Source organism: Antedon bifida, chromosome 3, assembly GCF_963402885.1.
Source record: "Antedon bifida chromosome 3, ecAntBifi1.1, whole genome shotgun sequence".
NCBI lineage: Eukaryota > Metazoa > Echinodermata > Crinoidea > Comatulida > Antedonidae > Antedon > Antedon bifida.
Genome location: NC_136228.1, coordinates 690,704 through 718,589, shown reverse-complemented (window position 1 = coordinate 718,589; position 27,886 = coordinate 690,704). Strand labels below are relative to the sequence as shown.

The 27,886-nt window shown below is 31.7% G+C and overlaps 3 protein-coding genes across 4 annotated transcripts; 1 reads left to right on the top strand and 2 right to left on the bottom strand.

Moving 5' to 3' along the window:
• The first annotated feature begins 29 nt into the window (after positions 1-29).
• LOC144838879 (suppressor APC domain-containing protein 2-like) lies at positions 30-27,856 on the top strand. 2 transcript variants are annotated; one of them, XM_078694398.1, is made up of 6 exons: positions 30-103; positions 524-1,245; positions 13,596-13,708; positions 21,439-21,684; positions 24,728-24,826; positions 27,351-27,856. In XM_078694398.1, the coding sequence occupies exons 2-6, from the start codon at positions 528-530 to the stop codon at positions 27,474-27,476; spliced, it is 1,302 nt and encodes a 433-aa protein (XP_078550524.1). In that variant the 5' UTR covers positions 30-103; positions 524-527; the 3' UTR covers positions 27,477-27,856. The 2 variants fall into 2 exon arrangements, with proteins under 2 accessions (XP_078550524.1, XP_078550525.1); XM_078694399.1 differs by lacking the exon at positions 30-103 and having other exon boundaries at positions 522-1,245.
• LOC144838881 (uncharacterized) lies at positions 22,977-23,955 on the bottom strand. The gene has a single exon (XM_078694402.1). The coding sequence runs from the start codon at positions 23,950-23,952 to the stop codon at positions 23,065-23,067; it is 888 nt and encodes a 295-aa protein (XP_078550528.1). The 5' UTR covers positions 23,953-23,955; the 3' UTR covers positions 22,977-23,064.
• LOC144838880 (uncharacterized) lies at positions 24,574-26,147 on the bottom strand. The gene has a single exon (XM_078694400.1). It carries the CDS (start codon positions 26,144-26,146, stop codon positions 25,253-25,255), a length of 894 nt encoding a protein of 297 aa, XP_078550526.1. The 5' UTR covers position 26,147; the 3' UTR covers positions 24,574-25,252.
• Positions 27,857-27,886: the final 30 nt, after the last annotated feature.

Here is a 27,886-nt window from a genome sequence, read left to right as displayed (position 1 = left end):
AATACTTAGTTTGCTGACAGTTCGTGAGTTGATTCAGTGTTGGACGGAGGGGAAGTATTTGATTGTAATATTAAACAGAAGTTTCTCAATCAGTTAATAACAGGTAATGTAGGCCATTTGATTTCACTGTTGACATTTTGTAATAAAGTGTGGAATGACCGAAGAATCTAATTTAGTACTGGTAGGCACGATGTTGTGATTTTTGTGTTAGCCTGTGTGACAGGCTGTGCATGGAGTAACTTTAGTAAGCATGAGCACTTGGTACTGGTAGGCCATCAACAAGTGGTGGTGTGTGGCTTACACTGTAGATCGTTGGGCCTAAGAAGCAAAATTTCTTTTCAATAAACGTCCATACATTATCGATCATTTTTATTTTTTATATTTTTTGTTAGTATTCAGTTTTATGTAAGAATACACTAGTATAAGAATAGGAGATACTAACTAAGAATATACTATAAAGTATAACTATAATAAAGGGTTTTTCCCTGTTTATTTTTTCTATAAAGTTTATTTTCAATTTCAGCACAATGATGGCTACTTTGGTACCTCATAAACCGGTTGAACACACTACCAACAACAATAACAACAACATAGCTTCTCCACCAAAATCACCCATTGATAACTTGCCTAAAGCATTTGTTTCATCGTTAAAAGTACTGTTTGATATTCTTGACGAAGACAGAGATGGCATGATAGATCTTAAAGACATTGAAACCAGATGGAAAGGTGAAGATGTTAATGGAGTCCCTCGTGGCGTTTTAGAAGGGTTAAAAAAGGTTACGCCAAAAACAGGGAAGCTAAGTTTTGATCGTTTTTGCACAGGTTTAAAAATAGCGCTTATTAACAGTAGGTTTGAGAAGACGACGAATGGTAAATCGCATGAGGATAAACAACATCCGAACACAGCGACTGTACGTCCTAACAACGCCATCTTGCCCATGCAACGTGAACGCTCAAAAAGCGCTTCCCATTTGTTGAGAGGAAAGCCTCCCGGTCTTTTGGAGACGGATCTTGATAAAACCGATCCAGGGCCGGATATAAAGAGACGTCAAAGAGACCATCCAATGCGCAGAAGTTTTGGACATTCAAATGGAGGCCCACGAAAGCCAGTCGACTTTGATGGATGGATGAAGAAACAAGACTATGGGCAGGTCCCATCTTCGCGAGTTTCGAGGAGTGTTTCGTCAATCATGAACCGTCCTCCAAGTCGTAACTCTCTTGATGGCCAGTCAGGCATGAATCAAGGTATGTATTAATATATTCTAATGAATGCAGATGTTTGTATTTAAATATTTAAATTTTATTTTATTGTATGTCTTTGTAACTTTGATGTATTAATTATTTGTCAATTAATATTCTTGCATGACAGATAAAAACCAAATGCTTAAATTCTCTCTTTAAATTTCTTTTCCAATGATAAAGTGCCTACTTTACATTTTCTGGAGACTAATTAATCACAACGTATTCATTAATTATTCTTTGGATTTAGTAGAGTGGATTTTAAAAACTTGTTTATAATTAGTAATATATTACAGTAAAGTAATTTATTGTGTCTTAAATTATAGGATAATGGGTTGATGATGAATTAAGTCAGGTAGTCTTTAGAAAGACAAATTTGGCAATTACACTCAATATTTTCAAACATGATGAAAATATACCACAATCACAAACATTTACACACACATTTTAAATTGAATAAAGTATTTTAAAGTTATTTTGAGATTTAATTATTAGAAATACCATATAAAACTTGGAACAAATGGGTTGATGGTGAATTAAGGTCAGTCTTTAGAAAGACAAGTTCAGATAATTTCGAAATTCCACTCAATATTTTAAAAAAATGATGAAAATATACCACAAACACCAAACATTTTTACATACACACATTTTAAATTGAATATAGTATTTTAAGGTTATTTTGAGAATTATTTTTAAGAAATGTCATATAATATTATAACTTGGAACAAGACATGTGTGGCATCAACATTTAACACCAAATATTACTGTTATCTAGTTCTATGCAAAGCAACATACTTAATAATAGTATTCTTCTTAATGCAGGTATTCTGTAATATTTGTAAATTCTACATGATTATATTGTGTTATTATTTACACTATCTAATGATTTTGTTGAGGAGCTGGTATTTTGGAGATTGATCATTTTCACACGTGTACTCATGCATATCATGCTTAGAACAAAGGTGCCGAGGAACATTGATTAATAACTGTGGAATGTCAATCAATGAGACAGTTATTTATTGAAACAAAACACTGTAATTGATGGCATTAACAACTGGTCATCTTTTTTGAGTATCAATGTTTATTGTTTGTTATTCTCTCGTTTGTATAGCACTGTTGTATGTCAATATACTACTGTACTATACTATTATCTTTGTATAGTTTATATGTAAGTATAGTACTGTACTGTACTGTTGTATACTGAACAATGAGTGTTTGCTGATGACAAGACAGATATCACAGTAAAAGAACCCATGTTGGCTTTTGATCATTAAAGTTATATAGAATTCTGGTATATAACACATCTCACCCACCTTTCTCTGGCATACAAAAATAAATTAAAATTGCCTTAATGTACTGTAACCAGGTGTACTAAAAATCACTATATTTACAACAAGATTAAAACATAATTCATAAAATAACAAGAGGCTGTGTCATGTACTCTATTTACTACTATATTATGATGTTGAATAAATACATTTTAGTTTTTGTACAAATTTGTGTACAAATCATTAATTAAAAATAACCAAATAATCTTTATTTTAATATTTTAAAAAATCACATTAAAATATTATACAAAATAACTGATGGACAAAATGTATGGAGTAATTTAACTGCATTTTACCTTCTAATCATTTTGTATAAGAACCCCATGTGCTGGGGGGTTTCCTTTCTTTGTGGTATAATTACTGTACAACACACCTGGATGTGTTTTGTGGAGATGAAGGTCGTTCATTGTGAGCATGTTCCTCTCAAGGGCAGGTGGGCTTTGAATTAAAACTTTATCCCTTTTATGCGCCTAGGTCATGTACAACCCTTTGTTTTGTATTGTTTTAGGGGACCACATTTATCAACTTTCCAAATTAAATTGAAGTTCACTATTACTCATACAGGTTACTGATTAAATCTAAGTACTGTATTTAGTAGCATTTTATCATGCTTAAAATTGAGAAGTGGTACTAAGTAGTACCCAATCTAATTAGTTTTAACATTTCTCTCGCCAAGGTTTCCCTAATTCTCTTATTGTTAAAACTGTTTTGAAAAAGTTTTAAACGATTTAATGATGAATGCAAAGAAAAGAGAAAATATTTACATAAGAGAAATAAATGTTTCAAGTTATTCGTGAACCTTAATTTAGCTGGCCAAGTTTAAAACGGCTTACCGGATTAAATCTGTCTTAATCTGCAATTTAAATAGGCTTTTATGATAGTTTTTAAGAAATTGAAAACCACAGAATGTTTGTGCTTAGTATCAAATTCCCCATTAAAAGTTGAATGGCCCTATAATTTCTTTAACATCGTCAAATATTTGTTTGCAATTTTAAACTACTCTAATAAAAATAATGCATTCTAATTGTTTTTCTTTTCTTTAGGTTTTTGTGATTAAAGTATTTATAATTCAAAACTTTTTTTGTCTTAATATTTAGAACCTTTTTTCATTGAATACAATCAAACATGTCTAAAGGTGAACATACTGTAACATTTTAATTATGCTACAGTACAGTACAGTATATACTGTACAGAATATATAGGGGACACTTTCACAACCAAATAATAATGGTGTTTCCTGAGATGGGCCAGTTTGCCATATTTTTGTATTTGCCCCTCATACAGTAATAGGGGTGTTCCTGGAATACTGGGTTCTGGTTCTAATATGGAGAGAGGACAATTGTACCTTATGCAACGCTACATACATTATACAATTTATAGCAAACTCTACAGTATAAACATGTTTAAAAAGATCAATTTCCAAACAAAGCAAAAGGAAAATTGTTAATGGTTGTAAAAAAACAAATACAGTAATTAGTGATTTATGATCAAAGATAAGCGGCCATTACGGTATTTACCAAGCTAATAAATAAAAAATTAGCCTTTAGGGAGTTTATTAGTCACAGGTGTGTTATTGGCTTGATTTAAAGAACACAAAAACTTGTAAGAAATCAGTGAGCAATAGAAAGCCCCTTTCCACTCATTAAGTTTTTATTCAATTTCACCATGAAACAACAACGAATTCACTAAGCTATAAAATGAATGAAAACACATAAACGTCTGCTGCATGCAGCGTTTGTGATCATGAACCTTTTCTGATTGAATAAAAGAAATAAATGGTATACAATGAAAGTGTGATGATATTGTTGTCTCAGTGTCTTCATAAAAGATAAAGTGTACCATCTGGTGATTGAGATGTCTTCTATAAACAAACATATTTGTCCCTCTCAGCAGGTGTGTCATGGGTTCATAGTAAAAAGTTGAAAAATTGTAAAATAAGGATAATAATAAATAAATAATAATATTAATCTAACATAACAGTTATGTACAGTATTGTACTGTCTACAAGATTATTTTAATTTTAATCCTTTTATTACTATTTTTGATTAATTTTCTTGTGGTTTTTGTATTTTCCTTTTGAGAATTTGTGACTGTACTGTTTTGTTTTGTTCAACAAAGTTTATCGTACAGAAAATGTTTCAAATATTAATAAAATTGTTCTTAAATGTGTTCTTTTATAGCAAATAGTGTAATTCATTTACCTTTCAACATTAAACAATTTGTTTGAATTAACTCCAGAGTGCTAGTATGATTTAAATCTATAAACCCCAGAGAAAGTCCATTACATCAATCCTGCAACACTGGAGTTTTGCAATTAAAAAACCCTTACCTTACCCTACTGTTGTTGATAAACACTTATAAAATAACTAAATATTCAACTGAGCATGTACCTATTACATTGCTCCTAAAAATGTCACAGGTTCCCAATTCTAGACCCTTCTTGGTGCGTTTCTGTAGTTTGTTGGAAAATATGAAAGTGGTACAGTAGCTCCCTATGAAACAAGAATCTAAGTCTTCTAATATTTTTACTTTATATTGATAAACTATTAATACAAGCTGTATTTTTAGCTAAATTATCAAAGGAATACAAATACAGTATTAGGAATCAAAAGGTAGTCTCAAAAGAATGTAACTTTGGTATGTGACATACTTATGAAATGAGTAAATGACATTGATTAACGAGATTGTCATTTAGTTTTATTGGTGGCATTATCTCATTGTCCTTAGATCCTATTTAATATCAAAGATCAAGATCAAGGGGCTTTAAGTTTAAATTAGTTATTTAAATCAAGTTTAATCCATAGGATTAGAAGATTATACATTCACCTAGTGTAAGAGCCATTACAGTACTACCATGCACAACCTATGAATTCTCCTTTATTTTTAATAGAGCAGGGACGTTATTACACTAGTTAAATCTAATTTTTCCACATACAGTATACTGTACTGTAGTAATCATATAACTGTTTCATTATAAAATACAGTAATACTATTGTAAGCGTAAATATAGCAAAACTGGTTGATTGCATTCCAATTTAGATTTTTGTTTTAATCTAACTCATTTTTTAAGTAAAGGAGAATTGAAATGTCTTGCGTAGGAAGAGAGTTTGTAAATGTTTATATCATCTAATTATAGCTCCATGTTTACATTAATGAATAATGTTAATTTATCTATAGATTTATATATCAAAACAACAAAAAGAATGAATTTAACAAAATATGGATAATTTTAAGCTGATGCCTTCCAAAAAAGCTGGAAATATACTGTACAGTACAAAATAAAATAAGTGTAATTTGAACCTGAGAATGACCCCATAATGGAGTCAAAATGTCGTTCCTTTTTTATCATTATTTTCCTTTTAACTATCCATGTTGAAACTATTACCTAGAGAGGTTTCTATATAAATAGCAATTAATGTCAAATTAGAGCAATAAAAATAATTGATTTCCAAAAGATGTCATAAATTACCGTATTTCGATTAAAATATTGCCTGACCAAAAGTCGCAAATGAAGAAATGAGGTCTCTGCTAAAAGTAGCATACTTATTGGCCAATTTTTGCAACACTCATATTGCTATCATCATGTAGTGACCGTTTAATGACCGATACATTAAGTGGTTAGTCATTGACCAGTAAATACTTTATTGAAGAAAAAAATATTAGGACATATGTTGAAGGTCCAATCATATCATATATGTAAATTAATATAGTATTGAATGTGATTTTAGCGTTAACTAAAATTTGACTATTGTATAAATTAAATTACTTCTATAAAAAAATGTCTTAAAAAATAAAAAGTTAAAGACCAGTGACAAATGTCAAGACAATCGTGTTAGGTGTATTAATTGAAAATTGGCTTTTAAGCCAAGTTTTTAAAAGGGCACATGAATCTTACTAGAAAATGACAGTGGATAAAAGAGCAACACCTCAGTAGCAATGATTTGATTCTTGATTCTTGTTTTGAATTTAGACATTGTCTTAAGTAAACCAAAAAAATCATATTTTGATCAACATTACACACAATTTATTCAATATACAGTAGAACCCATTAAAAGGACACCTTTGGGACCTAAAATTGTCCCCTTAATAGAGCTGTTCCCTGAACTGGGTTGACTGTAGTGTTAAAACATACTGCAGCTTGTTTGTTAATGAGAAAGTGTTCCAAAAGAGGGATCCTACTTTATTACATTATATATTTTATAAAATACCTTAATAATATTGTTTTTGGAGCACTGTGGCGCAGTGGTTAGAGCATTGGACTTGCAATCAAGAGGTTGTCGGTTCAAGCCCCGGCTCGGTCACTGCAGTGTAGAGTCCTTGAGCAAGATTCTTTATCCACATTGTTCCTCCCCACCACCCAGGTGATAGAAATGGGTACCGGTATGTAAAAAGTACTGGGAAGGTAAATCAGACTCGTTTGTGCGGGAGGAATGGCGTACCCCCCACAAACATACACACTTAGTGGAGTCTGGCCCAAACGCTAAAGAAATGGAGATGGGTAAAGGTATAAAGAATGAGTGGGAAAAAATCGTGGTTTCCTTGGTTGGTGCAGTAAAGGCTTTAAAATAAGCTTTATTCTAGGTGTTACTTTGAAGACAAGAGCCTTGGTCATCACCATCAAATCCAGGGTTCAAATCCTTGCTATATGTCGCATACACAGTACCAACGAAGAGTAATTTCATTCATCGTCACCAAAACAACAAATTTCCTAAACCTTTGAAACTTGTTAATTTGAAATAATTTAATTTCAATACTGATTGTTTTGAAAGTCATCAGTTTCTAAAATATGCTAATTAGATGCTAATGTAAGTGATAATGTTGGCAGCACATTCCAAAGTTAATTACATAGGTTTCTGAATCCTATAGATAATTATTAGTGCCTTTATAACTTATTCATGTTGATATCTCTGACGAAATCAAAGTTATTTGTGTTTTTGTAAACAGTATGTCCCTTAGACTGTATCAAATTTTGTGTGCTTTTTTATGAGAATTTTTGTTTCTTGTGAACTTTATTCAATCAATCAATATGTTTTTAGTCATAATAATGAAAACCAATAACGTGTATAGTACAGTGATTTTTACCAAAAAAATATTTATAAAATATATAAAATAAAATTTAGAATACAGTGCTGGCATACAAACAATTGGTTTAGTTTTTGCCATATTACCAATTTGTAATATTTACCATAGCCTCATTGAACTTTAAATTCATAATTATAATAATCACTCTGTTTACATATTATTCCCAGTATTTACATAGTTAGCTATTAGTGTTTAGTGTCTGCGGCTTGTGGTATTTTGTGTGAAAATTGCTTTGTTTAATCACAATTTAGTCTACAATGTGGCGTTGACCAAGGTCTGTGTGTCTAGGGGCAGCTGTGGTTCAAAGCTGTGAACATTTGGGGTATTACTGATCACTGATAACGTCAGCAACTGTTTTTAACTGAATAAATTTGCATGGGTTGGTATTAACAGTGAAGTGCCCACAATGAAAAGTCAGTGACATACAGCCCTCTGCAGAACTTCAAGTTCCTACAGTATCTGACACTATTAAAGCTACTGTACAAATGTAGCATTTGGTGTTCTCAATAAACCCTCTCCCAGGGCAACAGTCAATGTACTGTATCCCACACTCAGTACTTCCCTGACAATTACACAGATATTAATTCTACCAGGAAGTCTTTTTACAGTATTAAACTGCATATCATAAACTACATTGTATTTCAACATGAAATAAACAATCATTTTTTATTATTAATTATTTCAATTTTCTTATGCAAGAATAATTAATTGGAAAATTGCTATACTGTATACAATGATTACCGTATATAGTAAATGAAAAGATATCTTGGTCTTTAGGAATACATATCATTGACTTGGAAGAGGTTTTTATAGTCATCGACTGTATGTACAGTAAAGTAATTCATATTGATAGAAGATTTAATTTTGTTGAAACTTTTCACTCTATTTAGATGTTAAATTCTAAGTGTCAAATAAATCTTGGATGATTAGTATCAAGATGCTTTTAAACTTGGTGATTATTGGTCCATTTGACATTCCTTGTTGATGACATTATCTCCTACTGTAATTCATCCAGCAGTCACCAAGGTGTCAAACTATTGCTTCTTCATTTAATTACAGACTTACCTGCAACTACAGACAGTGAAGTCTTTAATACCAAATTACTAGCAACCAGTTATTAATATAAATTACTGTAAGACCTGAAATGGGACCAATGTCAATTAACCAGCTACAGTATATGTCAAATAACCAGTTATATATGTCAAATAACCAGTTATATGTCAAATAACCAGTTATATGTCAAATAACCAGTTATATGTCAAATAACCAGTTATATATGTCAAATAACCAGTTATATGTCAAATAACCAGTTATATGTCAAATAACCAGTTATATGTCAAATAACCAGTTATATATGTCAAATAACCAGTTATATGTCAAATAACCAGTTATATATGTCAAATAACCAGTTATATGTCAAATAACCAGTTACTGTATATGTCAAATAACCAGTTATATGTCAAATAACCAGTTATATGTCAAATAACCAGTTATATGTCAAATAACCAGTTATATGTCAAAAAATAACCAGTTATATGTCAAAAAATAGCCAGTTATATGTAAAAAAATAGCCAGTTATATCTCAAATAACCAGTTATATCTCAAGTCGGGCCTCCACGCTGTGTGTAGAACACAATTTTACTTGTTATAGTGAATTTCTTAGCTGCAATGTCTGACTTTTTACAGTATGTAGATCACATGATGACATTTTTAAACCACACACTATGATATGTAGCAGAAACACTTGCTAACAAGTAATATTTTAACATAAAAAATGCTTTGTTTTTATAATGTAAATAATAATACCTGTATTAGCATACATTTCTTATTTTAATGATGATTGCCTTGTTTTTTTAACGTTAATTAGACGAATTATTATCAATCATGAACGCTAACTGTATGAGGTCGATAATGACTGTCTCGTCAAAAAGTAATAAAACATCACGATTTCGTGACATTGTCGCTGAAAATTAAACTCTTCAACTTGGTTTTGAATGCACAGGCAGTGTAGAGATTTACAGCTGATTTCCATACATCATTTCTGATTACAGTCAGTTTCAACGTCAGTCTTCATTTACTCGTTAGTATTTGACTTCACGATGCTCTCGTTTTATGTTGATAACAATTTATTTTAATTTCTTGTGTAATAAACAAGAGAGTTTCAGCTGATAATTTTCCTCCTTTTCAAAATGTATTTTAATTAGGAAAAACTATTTATTGTTTAATTTGTAAAATATTGAACACAATGCGTTTCCACATTTTAAACACTCAAAAGTACTTTGTATATAGTATGTTTGATTGCACGATAATGTCTGCAATCATTTTGTTTTTGTAAATTGCTACTATATAGACCAGGTCTGTTGATTTTAAGGAAAATTGACATTTTTTATATCACAAAAGCTTTGTATCTTCACATTTAATATGGGCCAGAATATTAAATACTCTAGCCAGCCTCCTCTGCACTTTGCCAAGTATTTTGCTCAGTAGTACAGGAAAACTATGAAATATGGTTGAAAAAATTGCAACAGAATTTATTTCACCACAATGCATTTCTGTAAGGTCCCTATATGAACATACTAAAAGTCTAGAAAAATCCAGGTAGGGGAAATAGGTTTTTTTAAACAAAATGGCCGCCAATGGCAAAAATGCCTAAAAAAGGACAAAAAAACATAAATGATAGATCTAATTACCACTTTATAACAGTTTTTACAATGGTTTATATATTTCTTTACAGTTTCGAAGATCTGAACTACAATATACACATTATTTTAAGTGCTGTTATATAGAAAATGGCCGAAAAACAAATGTTTAAGTATCTAGATATATCCCTATTGTTATAATATATAAAACGCAGTCAATAATACATTTGTACTGTTATAACAATAAATTACAACATTGGTGGTGCCAGCAGAGAGGAGTATAGGAATGGGAGATCATATGGGAAGGGTGAGGGAGTCTGTCCGCCCCCCACCCCCCATCCCCTCTCCCCAATTGGCTATTTTCGGGAGTATATGTAGACAATATGATGATATTTCCTAATATAAAACAATACCCCATTGAGTGCTGTTTCAAGAATTTTCATTTTTAAAAGTGACTAAAACTACCCTTTACCGGTATAATATTGTCGGAACTTCTGGGTGCGCTCCCATTGATGGCCCAGCCAATTGATGCTAGCTGCGCTCTCAACCCCAGCCCCCCCCCCCCCCCCCCCCACTCATCGGGAAAATCCTTGCGCCATCACTGGACTACAATCTATTACCGTATTTATTCGGATAAACGCTACATTTAGAAAAATTGAATAACCTACGCCACCGCAAGCCCTCCCCCGCCTCCATCGGACATCATTTTTAATTTATTTCCTCGAATGTACGCCCCGCCACATGAATATTATACACAATATTGTATTTTAACACATCTCTATTTGTAATAGAATTCACTGAATGACATGATGGTGTTGTATTTGTTCATATCTAAAGGGTGTATTTATTTGATTATACATGTTACCACATTACACCCACAAAAATAAACGCCTCTCTCCGAATAAACTCCTCACGACGATTACACGCCCCCACTACCCTCCTTAAAAATCAACCACCAAGGGCATTTATTCAAATAAATGTGGTCATTTCACTTTCATCTTGTCAGTATCTCATCCTCCATCTATTGGTGGGGAATTGAGCATGTGCTGATGCCGTGGCATTCTTAAAAAATAGTGGAGCAGCAGTCCAAACCATATTTTCTGCAGCTGCAATTCATTTTACTACAACCCTATTTACAGGTACATCTAATCAACTTTAATAGTTTCTCTGGTGGTGCTGGTAGTAAATTTGTCATCAATACTTTCCATCCCTAGTCTGTGGGTTGAAGAGTATTTCCTATCCACTACTATACCTGGTAATAAAGACTCACGAAAGGAAATTTTGCAGCAAGGTAATAGATTTGCTTTTTGCAACTTTCTCAAAGAAAAGTGGGCTGTCTAAAGTCTTCATTGACTTCCCTCCATATATAGCTACCAATGCCAAATTCCTGATGCAATGTTTTCTTTTTTTTGGAAACTGTTTGGTTTACAGAATTTGACATACAACTCCAACTGTGATGTGATGATTTTTAAGACCAACACCTTTTCCTAAACCAAATTTACTTACGGCCCATACTTATAGCCATTAAACACAAGAGTTTGCTTTGCCTTCACATAACGTAACAAACATACATGGTACATAATAAATGTCTTGAAATGTTGCTGTTTCGGGCCAAGAGGTTTGATGTAGCAGTGCTTCCCCATTGATAACATACAGTAGGCAGTGAGATGAAGGATTCTGAGTAGTCTAGCAGTGTGTATGGAGTCAATGGAGTAAAAGAGGGCTGCAGGAAAAGTACAAGGTTCTTTTTCAACAAATGATGCATTGTGTATGACTGTCTCACATCATCATCAATGATGAAATAGTATATGTTAGGGAATGTGCACTGCTTCTCTATTGATGAATATGGTTGATTTTGACCCATGTGTAATAATATGTTCTTTCCTCTTAAATTAATATTCTGTCACGGTTGCTTCATTCATTGATTTAATACCGTATGTTCTCGATAAGGGAGCACTGTGAATGCATGTAAAGTCTTTCCTTGGTGTGAAGCTCTGTAAAAATTAATTTGCTTTTTATACATGGAATCCAGGGATGTGATACTACATCCCATCTATTTGGTATAGGAAAAGGTTTTAGTCTTAAAATGTCATAACACCTGGGCAGTAGTATGCTTACAAACTCTGTAAAACCAAACGTCTCCAAAAAAAAGAAACCATCGCATCAGAGGAATTGGCATTGGTAGCCATATACTGTATGGAGGAATACGTTCTGGGAGAAAGTAGCAAAAAGCAAAACAGCACTTGAAATAAAGTCTATTCCCCCAACAACAAATGCTGCAAAATGTCATTCCCTGCGTGTATATTACCATGGTACAGCAATAGATAGAAAATACTCTTCAACCCACAGAATGGGGGATGGAAAGTTACAAATGGCGTGATTTGTCCATTGATGACAAATTTACCACCAGTGCCACTGTTTGTGACGAATACCACGGCATCAGCACATGCTTAATTCCTACCTATAGACAGAGGATGATAACTGGACAATGAAAATGAATGGATTAATAGATTGTAAAATTGTATAATTCTATTGTTGTGACAGTACAAATGTAAATGAACTGTTTTATTAGACACCGTAGTCCTGCACTATAATGCATAAGACTACGTTGTCTATTATTATAACCGTGGTGATATCTTGATACTTAAATGTGTGTTTTTGCTGCTAAATAGCACTTAAATTAATATGTATATTGCAGTTTAAATGTTTGACACTAAAGAAATATAAAAAGCATTATAAAAACTGCTATCAAGTGGTAATTAGATATACAATATATGTTTTTTGTTCATTTTTAGACATTTTTCGCCATTGGCGGCCATTTTGTTTAAAAAAACCTATTTCCCCTACCTGGATTTTTCTAGACTTTTAGTATGTTCATATAGGGACCTTATAGAAATGCATTGTGGTGAAAAAAATTCTGTTGCAATTTTTTCAACCTTTTACTGATTCTGAGCATATCTTTCCTGTACTACAGTTTTTTACTTAATATTTAAAAAAAAAAATTTGTTTCTAATATAATATAACAACAAAATGTATTGGTAATCATCAAGGTTATCCATATGAATCTTGATAAAGAAACTTACGATAATTTCTGAATGTGAACCTAGCTAATGTGATTTTTAAATGAAACAGAGTTTATAATACTGTAAGTTACATAAACAGACTGAGCTATAACCAGTTACATATATTGTAGCCTAGAGATTGGTATCACTCTGCTGCATGTTATTAAAGTACTACTGTAACACCCCAAGGCTATTGTACATTATAGTAAACTCATTAACAGTTTTTTACATTTTTTTCTCTATAGCCAAAGATATGTTGCATGGTAGTAATGGGCAGGGAATGATAACAAGGTCAAAGGTCAGCAAACGTGAAGATCCAAGAAGACATACACTGTCCAGTGGTATTGATTACAACATGGTAACTATACTAATTTAATTATCTGTTTCAATTTATCAGTTTCTTATCTTAAGGAAGAATATTGAATAGACATTTGCAAAACTAAGAAGTAAAACAAAATTTATCATGTATGGTCAGGTCAGATTCACCGACATTTAAGCAACGCATTTCTGTTCCAACTAACTGTATTATTTGCTTTGTTACCCTTGCAGCTTATTTTGGCTCAAGATCTGGAGATTCAAGTCCTGTCCTCTTATCCTAGCCAGTATTATAAATATATACCTTTTTAATGTGGTATTGCACACAATTCACTCTATACAGTAGAATTATTCCATTGTAGGTTACTGACTTTGATTTCACAAAGAAACAATGTAATTTGATTAGGCACCACATCAATTGCATTTAATTTAAATCCATTTGTTAATATAGTGGCCTAATTAATTTACTCCTGAGTATAACAGTCGTATTGAATTAATATAATTAGATCAAAAGAGCTAATAAAATCTAGAGAATTTTGAAAAGAACACAAAAGAAAAATTAATTAAAACCTCCTGGAAAGAGTAAGTATTCTGGTTAGAACTGTAGATCTAGAATTGTTAATCTTAAAAGCAATGAAGCACAACTTTTTGCCATAAAACTTTCTACTCCGTTTTTGGCTTAAATGTATTTTTTAACCTGTTCTACCCAGTATATTTCAACCAGTTTTACAAAGTTTATTACCAGTTTTACAAAGTTTATTACCAGTTCAATAAAGTTTATTTTAACCAGTTTATGCTAACCAGCTTAACCTGTTTTACCTTGTATATTTCAACCAGTTCTGCCCAATTTATTTCAACCAGTTGTACCTACTTTATGCTAACCAGTTTAACCTGTTCTATCCCATATATTTCAACCAGTTCTACCCAATTTATTTCAACCAGTTCTACCTACTTTATGCTGTTCTACCAACCCATTTTACATTATGGTTCTACTCAGTTTGTTTTTATAACCCTTTACAGTCAGTTTAATTATACTAGGTTTAAGCATACCAGGCTCCTTATTTATAACTTTTAATATGGTAGTAAGACGTTCTACCAGCCCTAATTCCTACTGTATAATAAACATCTTGAACTAGAGCTTTTAATAAATATTAAACAATCTTTGTTCAGTCCAGCATGTTTATTGAGCAATGTTTTAATTCCCACCACAATTCAAACATATGGATTACCTATTAGGAAAGATATGCATCATTTAAGATTGTGAATTTTAAAGTAGTTGTTTGTCAGTAAATATAATTTAAATGAAACATAATAATCTTGTTGTCTTAATGTATTCTGTCAATGGCAAGTAAGGAGGACAACAAACATTAATGAAACGGGCAATTAACTGAATGCATATTTTGCCAAAAAACTTTCAATTTGATTCCAAATTTATTTGTTGAAAATTAATTTTTTATTTACACTTTATACATCTTTATTTTCTTTATCAAATTGTCAAATAGATTTCATATTTCAATAGAAATTATATTTAAGAAATGTGTTTTTATAACCTTATTTAACCAACCATTTATTAAGAATACTATATTTTATTTTGTTTAATTCGTAATTGATGCTGTATTACCAATTACTATCACAATAGATTGCCAATTGGATGACTATTGAAAACTTAACAACTTCCTGTGTGTCTTATCACCTATGCTGTGTATGCTATTGACAGGTTTCCTTTAGGGAGCTCTTGAGATAAAGACCCCAATGGGTTTAGGAAGTGGTGTATCAAGGCCAACAAGCTTGCTTCAATGTACCTGCTGTTAGATTTTACAGTGAAGGTGTTTGGTTTAAGTACAGTACCTGGTTTGATTCTTAAATGAAAAGGATAATTTACAGCCAGTAATTCTTATGTCATCAGCCTAGAGATGTGAAGATAATATGCATGACACTTTAATCTACTGTATCTTCTTTGCAGTGTGGTTGTAAAGGCCTCCATTGGGGAACCCTAGGGAAAAAGAGGTTAATTATACTTCTTTAGATGGTAGACCATGGTGTGAAATTTTACACAAAAGGTGCTTTGTGCTACATTTACCATACAACATGGTTGTGATTCATTTAAGAAAAATGGGAAGACTTTGAACTATTGATTATATTGAGTTTAGAAGTAGTAATATGAAAAAAGCTACAATGCCCAATTCATAATACTGTGCAGTATAGATAAGAAGATAAGATCCTGGGAAAATTGAATTTTACTTAAATTTTAAACAATTTTTAATATTTTTAAAAGCATGAAATTAAGGAATTTTTATATGTAATAAAGCTCTTTAACTGAAAAATGAATTATTTTGTTTAAAATTTAATTAAACTATTAAGAATTAGAGTGTAATGATCTATCTGTTCACCTCCAAATCAATTATAATTCAGCCACCTATTGCTGCCTTGTATAAAAGATTGTATTTACAGAGCCTTTCATTGTGAAAGGTGTAATGTAAGGCAGAGTAGAGCAATAGACGATAGTCACTGCACAGGGAATGTGATTATGATGATGGTGATGTTTACTAGCATGAAATGTAAGCATAAACTGTTCCCACACCTGTCCATTGTTGATTTTATTCATTATTTTATTCATATTTATGAAATAATAACTTCTTTTACGATTGTAAAATCTAACCTGGATGATTTTATGAAAATATAATATTATATATGATCACTCTAAAGATTTTTATTGGTATTACTACTAAAATTATAATTTTTCATGATAAGAATAATGATCCTATAATAATGTAGACATTTTGAACTGCTCGGTAGCAGACTGTCTATAATATTAGAAGACGAATTTAGAATGTAGATATTCTTCAATATACTGGAGTAAAAACATTTACCCATATAACTATAAAAATAAACATAATATACAGACAGTTTAACTTAACTGTTTTATATTTAATTAAGTTTCTCTTTTGTATATTTTGATTAAGACAGGACCACAATGTAAAACAGATACACTGTTATCTGATTGTTTTATCCTGTATAAATATATTATTTATTATTATTATTAATCATTTTATAAATTGAGTTTCAAACTGCTTGGTAGCCGACTGTCTAAAATATTAAAAGATGAATTTACAAGGCAGACATTATTCTCCAATAGTAAAAGAATCTGTTAAATATAACTATAAAACTATAGAAATAAACGTTATATGGCGGTTTATTTTTATCATTTTATACATTGAGTTGGATGACAAAATCCTATAAAATTATCCATTGGCACAAATATGTAGTTAAAAATATTGAATTACTTTGCTGTTTATGATACTGTAGGTATGGTCAAGGGACTAATTAAAATGATATAATGTTTATAGTATTTTTGAAAAAAATTAAATACAGGAAATGAATGTTTAAAACTAAAAAGCATTTTTTAAAGCATCTGATATTCATTTTTGACCGGAGCTGTCTGAGGGTGTTGATATCAGTATATGTATCTTATTTACATTAATTAACAACCTATAATAACTAAAAAAAATATATTTTTTTATTTTAAAATATTCTTACTTCCATTGTTTCATATTAAATATGTATACTACTGTTAAATTGATTTACCTTTCCCCTTTCCATGGTGCTAAGACTTATTTCGCTACGGTCCTAAGACTAATTTCTCTATGGTCTTAAAACTAATTTCTCTATGGTGCTAAGATTTATTTCCCTATGGTCCTAAGACTAATTTCTCTATGGTTGTGTAATATAATAATTAAATTGTTTGTCTTCATATAGGCCTATTGCATATGCAGTATACAGTCTTGGGAATTCCTTGCTTACTTGTTTACATAATATTTTGTTTACATAGTCAATGTTAAGTACAGCAGTAGGACCTTTTTGAACTCGGGATTAAATCTCTTATTCTTTATGCAAATAATACCTGTATTTGATTTGTTAAATTGTGGGCAGTAGGACTAACCAATTTCTGTAGGCAATACTAATTATAAAGCATGTTACCTCTAGAGATACCCCCTAGCTCAAATTCATCTTTTGTATAACAGTTGTTGGAGTGTTGAAGAGTGACAATGATATCGAGTACCTTTGTGTTGAAGATGTTTATATAGCTTTCAAAATGGTAATTGAAAGGAGTGAAGGAAGATTATTGTCGCTGGCACAAAAGACCAACAAATTCTAAATCTCAGATTTCACTCCGGTTAATAGATAGAAATAGACTGCATGTTTATTAATTATTTTATCGCTTTGGTGCAGCATTCTTTGCCTGGGATGTAAAGGGGCATATGCAAGATTTATTTATAGTGTATTACTCACTCTTAAAATGAGATTTATTTTTCACATAATGAACTATTTTGTCTGTTATTTCAATTGCACCATTTACATTAGGATCCTATATAATAATTTACTTTCTAACTCTTTTTGTTGACACTTGAAAATAATCTTTTTAATGATTTAATTATTTTTTATAGAAATTTATTTTTCTCTTGATTTTTGTTACTTGGCAATACCATAAGGAATATTTTTCAGATGACTACTTTAATTTCTGTGAATGACATTAAACATCTGCATTTATCCATGCTGTTACTTGACCAAGAGGTGGTTGCCCTAAAGCCCATCAGAATATAATCAAAACCCACAGGGTTCAACTAAAGGGTCACCAAATATGTTTTGTGTCCAAATTATGACCACAAATCTGTACCACTAATTATGTCCATACAGCTTACACTTTTACTGTTAGCTAAATTGCCACAATAAGATACTAAACAAACATATACATCTAATCTGGTTTTCAAATCAAGTTGGTGTATGGGCTGCAAATGTTGACAAAACACTTGATTGTTAACGCATTAGTTTACTGTTAAACTAAGGACGTACTTTAATCTGAACGATAATAAATCCACGCTGAATTAAACATTATTAGTTGATTAGTCAGAGGGTAATTAGACCAATCACTAATGGCCCTTTGTTTGGTCTGTTAATACTTGGTTCATGGAGGTATTATACCTCCATGCTTGGTTCAATACATAATAGTGAGATTTATACAAAGTGGACCAATAGCAGGAGAGTTCATTCACCTTCAGTACCAGGGTAGCAATGAGCAAAAGAAAAAAATATTAGGCATAAGCTAAGTTATGATTTTTTCTTTATGAAAGTTAAAGCCACATCCTACAAAACTAAGTTTGGCCAGGAGTAACAAACTAAGACTGTCTGCTAGAAGAAATTTGATGTGAGCTACTTAGGTAGTGCATTGTTTTTCTCTTTTTATCATAATTAATTTTATTCATTTTTATCATTTATTTATTATTTATATTAATTTAACACATTTTAAAAGATTAATGGCAATACTGCCGGTTGACTGGACAGTTCCAATTGAATCTCCTACGCTTGTGTACCATTTGGTGACATGCAACAAAGTATGTGTCATAATTGACAATGTCCCTTTAAAATTTGCAAGTCTAGTTATAATAGGCCTACAATGTTTACATAGCACAAAATCAAAACAGCCTATTTATACTCTGAAAGAGATACCGCGTATGTGTCATACAATGACAATATCCCTTTAAAAGTGAGTCCAATGTTTAGGTAGCTCAAAATCATAATAATCTTTTTCCATAGTGTAATGTGAAAGTGCCAACCAACTGTTTGTCATACTTATGACAATGTCCCTTTAATGTTGAGTCATACAAAATAAATAGCAAAATGCTATATTTGTCATTTACATACATTCTTTAAATTTGCAACCTTCAAAACAACCTGTTATTCACACAATCTACTATAATGCTTTAGGTGATATTTTACCACAACCCTCATACAGTACCCAAACCCTACAATTTAACTAAACTATGTGATTTTAATATCAAGCCTCAAATTTCCTACAATGTATTAAAACCAAGTCATGGATGTAATTATGTTAAAAAATTTAAATTCTTCAGTGTAAAAGCATTCCACCCAACCTAATTTCCACTCGCTACCCCATTCTTGGTACCTAAAAAAATATATTTTTGTCACTCATCCCTACAGTAGAGTTCTATCTTGTAAACTTTAAAACTATGCCTGCCTGTGTTTTTAATAATTCTATTTAAGTGCTAGAAAAAAAATGATGCTTTTGGTTTTATTGTCTCAATGTTTCACATTATGACAGGTGTACGGTTTTATTCTAAAACATTTCAACAAAGTTTCACCTTTTCCTTTAAAAGTTTCCCATGATGCATGGTTATAATATCATTTGTATCAATGACATTTACGGATGGACTTTATTTTTAAAATTGGTCTTAACGTCTCAATGTTTCACGTTATGCCAGGTGTACATTTCATTCTACAACATTTAAATATAAGTTTTGCCTTTTCCTTTAAAAGTTCCCATGATGCTTCATGTTCATAATATCATTTGTATCACTGATATTTGTCAATCACCAACTCATTGACATTTACGGATGGATTTGATTTTTGAAACAGTGTGCATTATGCTGCAGGCTATTCACTGTTACAAGTTAAGCCTCGGAGTGATGGCTTATATTTCATACTAACATCAAGGCAGTCGCTGTTATACTTTCTAATGTTTCTACCATGAAAATATTCCTGAAATAGATCCAACATTATCGGTGTTTCTTACGCATTTTGATGTAACTGATTTGTGTTGATAAGTTGTTGCTATGGCAACTGTAATTCCGAGGTATTATTTTGTGTCGGTTCATCCGTTGATATTCACCAAAGCAAATCCACTTAATTCAGATACTGTGTGAAACTTTTTGAAAAGTTTTATGTACAATAATAATTTGAAATCTATATGATTATTTTGAAATAATGAAATATTTGTTCAGATTTAATGTACATTTAATTGTCGTTATAAGATAATTTAAATCAATATGAATTTAGTTGAAATCTATTTCTTGAACTTACAGTGCATTCATGCATGGAGTCTAATTACAGTCTTGTATTGTGCAGTACATTGACATGAGAATAAACCCACTGAATATGAAGATTTAAAATAATTGTCCTCTTGTCTCCCTTCATTGTGACCAAAGTTTGTGTTCCAGGGAGTTAAATATTGTGTTTTCAGAACTTAGATTTAAGGAATTGTTGCTAATATTATATTCAAATGTTGTCATTAAGTTTTAAAAGAATATTATGGGATGTATTGTGTGTATTGTTCCTTGCTCACACCGGCGTCTTTAATCATATTCAACCCCCCAGCTAGTATGAAGGTTAAAAAGAAACTTGGCTATTGTATTATTAACCTTGTCTGAAGCTGGTGGAATGAAATTAGTAACAACACACCTGCTGGTATTGTAGGCCTACAATTAAAAAGTACACAAGTTATAATAATAATGTTTAAGAGAACAGACAGAGAGGGGGGGGGGGGGGGGAGGGGAGGGGGGGCTAAACAAAATGTGGCAAACTTGTACAATATGACCTAAAGATATTTCTTATTTTAAAATATTCATTTTATCTTATATTATTTTCTGTATTTATTTTATTTCTATATTTACTTCCTATGTACAAATCTATTGACGAAAGAAAACATTTATTTGGCCAAACATAATATATCAGTATTATTTCAGTATTATTTTTTATATATATGCAATAATACATAAATTCACAAATATCTTTTTTGTTAACTAATTTCTGTTATTTAAATAATCACTTTTATTATCATTATTTATTTTAATATTGTTAATTCAGCAGGAGCCAGAGGAGACATTTTATTTTTGTTTTCTTCTTTTGTGAAGGTTATCAACTGTACCATTTTGTATTTCATACAAGTTTAACTTAACTTAACTATTTTTGTTTTTACAGTTAAAACGAATGAAAGCAATAGAGCAAGAAAGAGATATTTTGATTCAGGGGTTAGAGGTCATCGAACGAACCAAAGAATGGTACCAGAAAGAACTAGACTTAATTTCCCGCCAGATGAAAAACCGTATGATCTTAGAAGGTTCAGACACCATCAACCCAGCACGGCAAGAGAAAGCTGCATACAAACGTGCCAGAATACAAGATATTAACCTACAACTGACGACTCTTGTACAGAGCTCAGAAATGGTACAGATACTTATAAATCTTTATCTCTTTCAAAGTAGCTTTCTTTGTGGCCGAGTGCCATAATGAGACTTGAGGGAAAAGTAAATGCTGCGATAATGCATAATTTGTAATGTAGATACTATGTTTGCAATTTAAACAAGAGTGATTGCAAAGGAATTTAACAAGTTAGTTGTTCAAATTATAATATGAAAGTTTAATGATTGAAGCATAAAGTAGCATCTTGCAATACCTCGCTCAAATTCATCAGGTTATAGCCTATTACAGTAGGGCCCTTTTGCAGTATTTTGATATGGTACATATCCTATCATATAAATGTAGGCAAACTTATTTTACATACTCATTTGGAAACATACAATATATACCTGTATGTACACTTTCAAAGACATTTTGATCAGGGAAACTACTCAAATGTGGGACATTCAAATTAAGTCGTGTACAGTAGTGGATATGAGCCAAATAAAGCAACATAAACAAATTGCACAAAATAGGTGTAATCAAACAAGTGGTGCATTGAAAAAAAAGTTGTGCATTCAAACAAGTGGGGTGCATTAACAAGCGAGGGTGTATTAATCAAGCTGTGTGCATTAAACAATTTGGGGTGTATAAAATAAGTTTTGCATGGACAAAGCGGTTAATTTAAAAAGCGATCCATTGAAAAGACCATCCATTATTAATAAGTGGTTTATTTTTAAGTCAAATGAGTGGCCCAGTCAATCAAGCAGTGCATTAAACAAGAGGTGCATTAAACAAGCGATGCATTGAAAAAGCGGTACATTGAAAAGCGGTACATTTAAAAAGCAGTCGAGCGGTCTATTAATCGATATGGTAAAAAAGCAGTGCGCCCAACTAAATGACAATTCAAATGAGTTTACCAGTCAATTAAGTGGTGCAATCAAATAATGTATTTAAATAGATGGTGTCGTCAATATGGCACATTAAAATAAGTAAATGTAGCAGTAGCGGTAAGGTCAACTAAGTGTTGCATTCGACAGTAGCCAAGTATTAAACAGCATAAATGGGACAGTTAGTGAAATAGGTGGTGCAGTCTAATATATAGCACCACTGTCAAATAAGCACCATACAGAAACCTTTGAAAGTATTAGTGCTGGTTTTTGTTATAATTTACAATACAACCAATCATTGACTACTATAATGACAAAGTGGTATGTATAAAACCTGTATCATTTTGATTGAGCATCCAGTATTAGCAAAATAATTAACCGCAGTAAACATTGTGTTAATCGCTAATTTAATTTTGACACAGCCCCTTGGTTTTGATAAAAAGAAATTTTCTATATTTCAGTATTAATTATATGGTTTAGTAAATTGTTGATATTATTATTATTAATTAAAACTTCTTAAAGTCTCTTAACAGAATTATTATTGCTTTTTTTCATGCAAACGGAGCGCGTACATTTTCTCATAATATGGCATAGATGCCTCGACGCATATTTTCACATCTTCTTGTAGATCAGCTCGGTCTGCTGGTGGATTTGATTTGTAAAAACTCTGACTTGCAAAAGCATTGTTATAGTATCCACTTAATTGGTTTCCTTTCATAAAATGTTTAGAAAACTTCCATTTCTGTACAACACTATCTCCTGCATTCCAACTCAACAGCTCATCTTTATACAGAATTCCTGTCCGCTTGCAAAACTCTCTTAAGATGAATTCTGGTGTTTCCAAAAGATCATCAGAATCTATGATTACTGGGTTTGGCTCGATTCCAGTTTTTACAAGATGCTCGTAGAGTTGGAAACTTTCTCCAAAAAAATACTTTTCTGAAGTAAGATTGTTATTGTTTTCCAACGGATATTCACATTCATGTACCTTTCCCACTTTTTCTAACACTTTTTTCCAAGATAAGAAAACATTCACAGGATTACGAATCAAGAATGCATGACGGTAACCTTCTGGCAGCATGTGCAGCTTCCATGCAATACCGTATGCCATATCTTTGACAAACACAACTTTCTTGTCTGGATATTCTGCCATCAACACATTCTCTTTTATGGATTTGTATGTTGCCTTGTCTGTTTCCCAACCAGCATCAAATCCTAAGTCAACCTGACTTGTTTTAGCCATAATTTTCACTTGATTTTTTGAAAGTGATGGCTGGAACATCTCTGGTCCAAGGATGAACGCGGACACGTACGGCTCATTTATGATCTGAACGTCGTCAAGGTTACTCATGCATTTTGCAAACGCAGTAGAAACTGTACGAGGAACGCACCAAAGAATAACACAAACTTGCTTATCATCAGCCATGTTGCATATTAAATAGAATAAACCAGTGCATGTAGTAGTCTACAGCCCAGGGTATAAGATGCTGGTGGTAGGTCTTACTTATATTAAAACATATGCTGATGTACCATTAATTTTAATTACTGCTTTTGTTATGTTTTTAAATATCAGTGAATAGGGTATGTGTATATACTGTAAATTTAAAATACTTTTTAAAAATAAGAAAGGAATAATAATACATAATACATTTTACGTAATAAAAATTACTCTAAGAGCAAGTGAGTGGCCATGCCCATTAAGCAGTATGGTTTAAAAAAATGGTACGCCCAACTAAGTGACAAGTCAAATGAGTGAGCCAGTCAATCAAGTGGTGCATTAAACAAGCGGTCTATTAAGCGGTATGATAAAAAAGCGGTGCACCCAACTAAGTGACAAGTCAAATGAGTGGGCCAGTCAATCAAGTGGTGCAATCAAATAAGTGGTACAGTTTAATATGTGGCGCAGTCTAGCACCACTTCCAAAGTGCCATACAGAAACCTTGAAAGTATTAGTGCTGGTTTTTATTATTCACAGTAATCATAAACAATTTTTAGCCATTCATTTTAATTTTCCATATTCTCTTTTTTAATACATATTTATTTATTTTCTTTTTCCTTTGTCCTATCTTTGTATTCTTCTACTGTCCTATCTTAGTATTCTTGTTCTATTTTCAACGTCCATTTCATTTAATGTCAATCAGTTATACAAGCTTTACAATCATTGAATTGTTAATTACATTGTGTTTATATTTATTTTGTAGGGTTTTCCTGATCATATGAATTTAGCAGTTGAGTTGAAATCTCCTTCTGACCGAGGCACTATGAACCAACTTAGGCAGCAGAACAGACAACTTACAAATGTATGTTGATTAATTATTTTTGGTTATTGTTCAACATGAACATTTTTAACGCTAAAATTGGTATGAGTAAAAAGCTATCTAGAATGCATACATAACTTTTTTGATTCTGATTGATTAATTGAATTTTATATTCTTTCATACAAGTGTCTTAGTTGAGGAATTCTAACTCTCTTATTATATATTAACAGCAAACATAATCATATGGTTTACAATCATTGACTACTAGAATGACATGGCATAGTATAAAACCAGTATCCTTTTGATTGAGCATCCAGTATTAGCAAAATAATTAACATTGTGTTAGTAATTTAACTTTGACACATTCCCTAAATGTTCTATATATCAGTATTAATGATATGGTTTAGTAAATTGTGGATTATATTATTATTATTAATTATTACTTCTTAAAGTCCCATAACAGAATTATTATTGCTTTTCTTCATGCAAACGGAGCGCGTACATTTTCTCATAATACGGCATAGATGCGTCGACACATATTTTCACATCTTCTGGTAGATCAGCTCGGTCTGCTGGTGGATTAGACTTGTAATAACTCTGACTTGCAAAAGCATCTTCATAATAACCGCATAACTTGTTGCCTTGCATAAACATTTCCGAAAACTTCCATTTCTGTACAACACTATCTCCTGCATTCCAACTCAACAGCTCATCTTTATACTGAATTCCTGTCCGCTTGCAAAACTCCCTTAAGATGAATTCTGGTGTTTCCAAAAGATCATCAGAATCTATGATTACTGGATTTGGCTCGATTCCAGTTTTTACAAGATGCTCGTAGAGTTGGAAACTTTCTCCAAAAAAATATTTTTCTGAAGTAAGATTGTTATTGTTTTCCAACAGATATTCACATTCATATACCTTTCCCAATTTTTCTAACACTTTTTTCCAAGATAAGAAAACCTTCACGGGATTACGAATCAAGAATGCATGGCGGTAACCTTCTGGCAACATGTGCAGCTTCCACGCAATACCATATGCCATATCTTTGACAAACACAACTTTCTTGTCTGGATATTCTGCCATCAACACATCCTCTTTTATGTACTTGTATGTTGCTTTGGTTGTTTCCCAGCCAGCGCCAGTTCCCAAGTCAACCTGACTTGTTATAGCTATCATTTTCTCCTGGTTTTTTGCAAAAACTTCTGATGGCTGGAACATCTCTGGTCCAAGGATGAACGCGGAAGCGTACGGCTCATTTATGATCTGCGTGGCGTCAAGGTTACTCATGCTTTTTTCAAACGCAGTAGACACTGTACGAGGAACGCACCAAAGAATAACACGAACTTGCTTATCGTCAGCCATGTTGCATCTATAACATATAGAATAAAACAGTGCCAGCTCTAGGTATAAGATGCTGGTACTGTAGGTCTTCTTAACATTAATAACATTAAATTTAATGTGCTGCTTTTCTGATAATTTTAATCAATATAATTTTTTAATATATAATTTAAGTGATACTATTTCCGTATCTTTTAAGAATAAAAACGACATCAGAGTTGGTTTTTCTTTTAAATATACCATTTATGTTAATCACTTCCATAGAAAAAAAAAATTTTAAAAATTATATAAAAAGACAAAATAAACTATGCTATACATTTTTTTTCATTTAAATAACTTTTTTTCCGATCCAATTTTGAATTGTGAATAATTACTACAGTATTTTAATTCCAGGGGGACATTACAAAAGCAATATGTTGTTGCGAATGTTGTTGACAGTAATTTTGTGTTGTTACATTGATTTTATGATCTGCGATTCTACACTAACAACATATATCCAAGATTACAAATGACACCAAGAGTAAAAGTTTCACACTATCAAATCTGTCACTGTGTGATCTCCTTCTGTCAAAATACAAACATATCGGTTGAATAATTAATGTAGGCCTTAGGAAATATTAAAGATCTGTGCTTGTTTCTGTCTCTTCTGCCATGTCAAATTAAATTCCCCTTGGAGATCTGTTCTTCTTAACAGGAAATTAAATGCCCTATATTTTGTTGTCACAGTTTTGGTATTAGTCGATATTTACAAAGAATGTCTTAGACTATTGCAGAACTTTTTAAACAAATTCAAATTATAAGCCAAAAGAACTTGAAATGAATATTTAGTTTTTTTAGTAATATTTTTCAATTAAATCTAACACTCAGAAAACAATTTTCATTTCTTTATTATTCAAAATTAAAATATGTTTAAAAATGGTAAAAAAACCCAAATAAAGTCTTTGGAAAAGCAATTAAACCACTCTCGCTCTCAGATTTGGTTATCCACCGTAAAAACAAAGAACAAATAAAATATTTAATAAATGATACAAATATAAGTTGTAATTAGAATAATAAAGATTTTAGATTATAGTCATTTAAATAACAGAGTCTGAAATTAATAATTTTGATATTTAGAAACAAGCAACTGTATCTGCTCATTCAATTTTCTTATTTTAATTTGAATAAATTACTGTTTATATTTATTTATAAAGAACATTTATTATTGAATATATTTAATTTATTCCAGGAGGTATCACAGAAGAGTGAAATGATCACAAAACTCAATCAAGAGAAATCTGCATTAATACGCGAATTATTTGAAGCACGAGGGCGATCACAACAAAAGTTACCAACCAATACGACATTCCTTTGAAATAGAACAAGAATAGAAGACGTGTTGTTTGGAGATTGAGAACAAGAAGACAATGAGTCATGCCGGCTGAAACGCAATAATTGAGTTGTTCTTTTTTTGGTTGAACTGAAAGATGCCCTCTATTACAGCAAGTCAACCTCATAAAACTTGCAAGTAGCGTCTCCTGGAAAAGAAAGATTGTTATGTGATGTCTATCCATTAATCTTGTCAAATTGTCCAAGTAATTAGAATACTTGATACAGTCTCATTGCAGCAATGCAATATACAGTGTTTACATTTTTTGTACCGGTCACAGTTCACTTCTAGGTTGGTCCTCATTTTTAAGCTTTGTATACAGTATCATTGCAGCAACGCAATAAGATAAGATAAGATAAGATAAGATGAATCTTTGGCCCTGTTTCTGCTGCCAA

Coding starts and splice junctions, on each gene's coding strand:
- LOC144838879 (XM_078694398.1), top strand. CDS start 528: ATGATGGCTACTTTGGTACCTCATAAACCGGTTGAACACACTACCAAC. Junction 1,246..13,595: donor CCAGTCAGGCATGAATCAAG/GTATGTATTAAT, acceptor TTTTCTCTATAG/CCAAAGATATGTTGCATGGT. Junction 21,685..24,727: donor TTGTACAGAGCTCAGAAATG/GTACAGATACTT, acceptor TTTATTTTGTAG/GGTTTTCCTGATCATATGAA.
- LOC144838881 (XM_078694402.1), bottom strand. CDS start 23,952: ATGGCTGATGATAAGCAAGTTTGTGTTATTCTTTGGTGCGTTCCTCGT.
- LOC144838880 (XM_078694400.1), bottom strand. CDS start 26,146: ATGGCTGACGATAAGCAAGTTCGTGTTATTCTTTGGTGCGTTCCTCGT.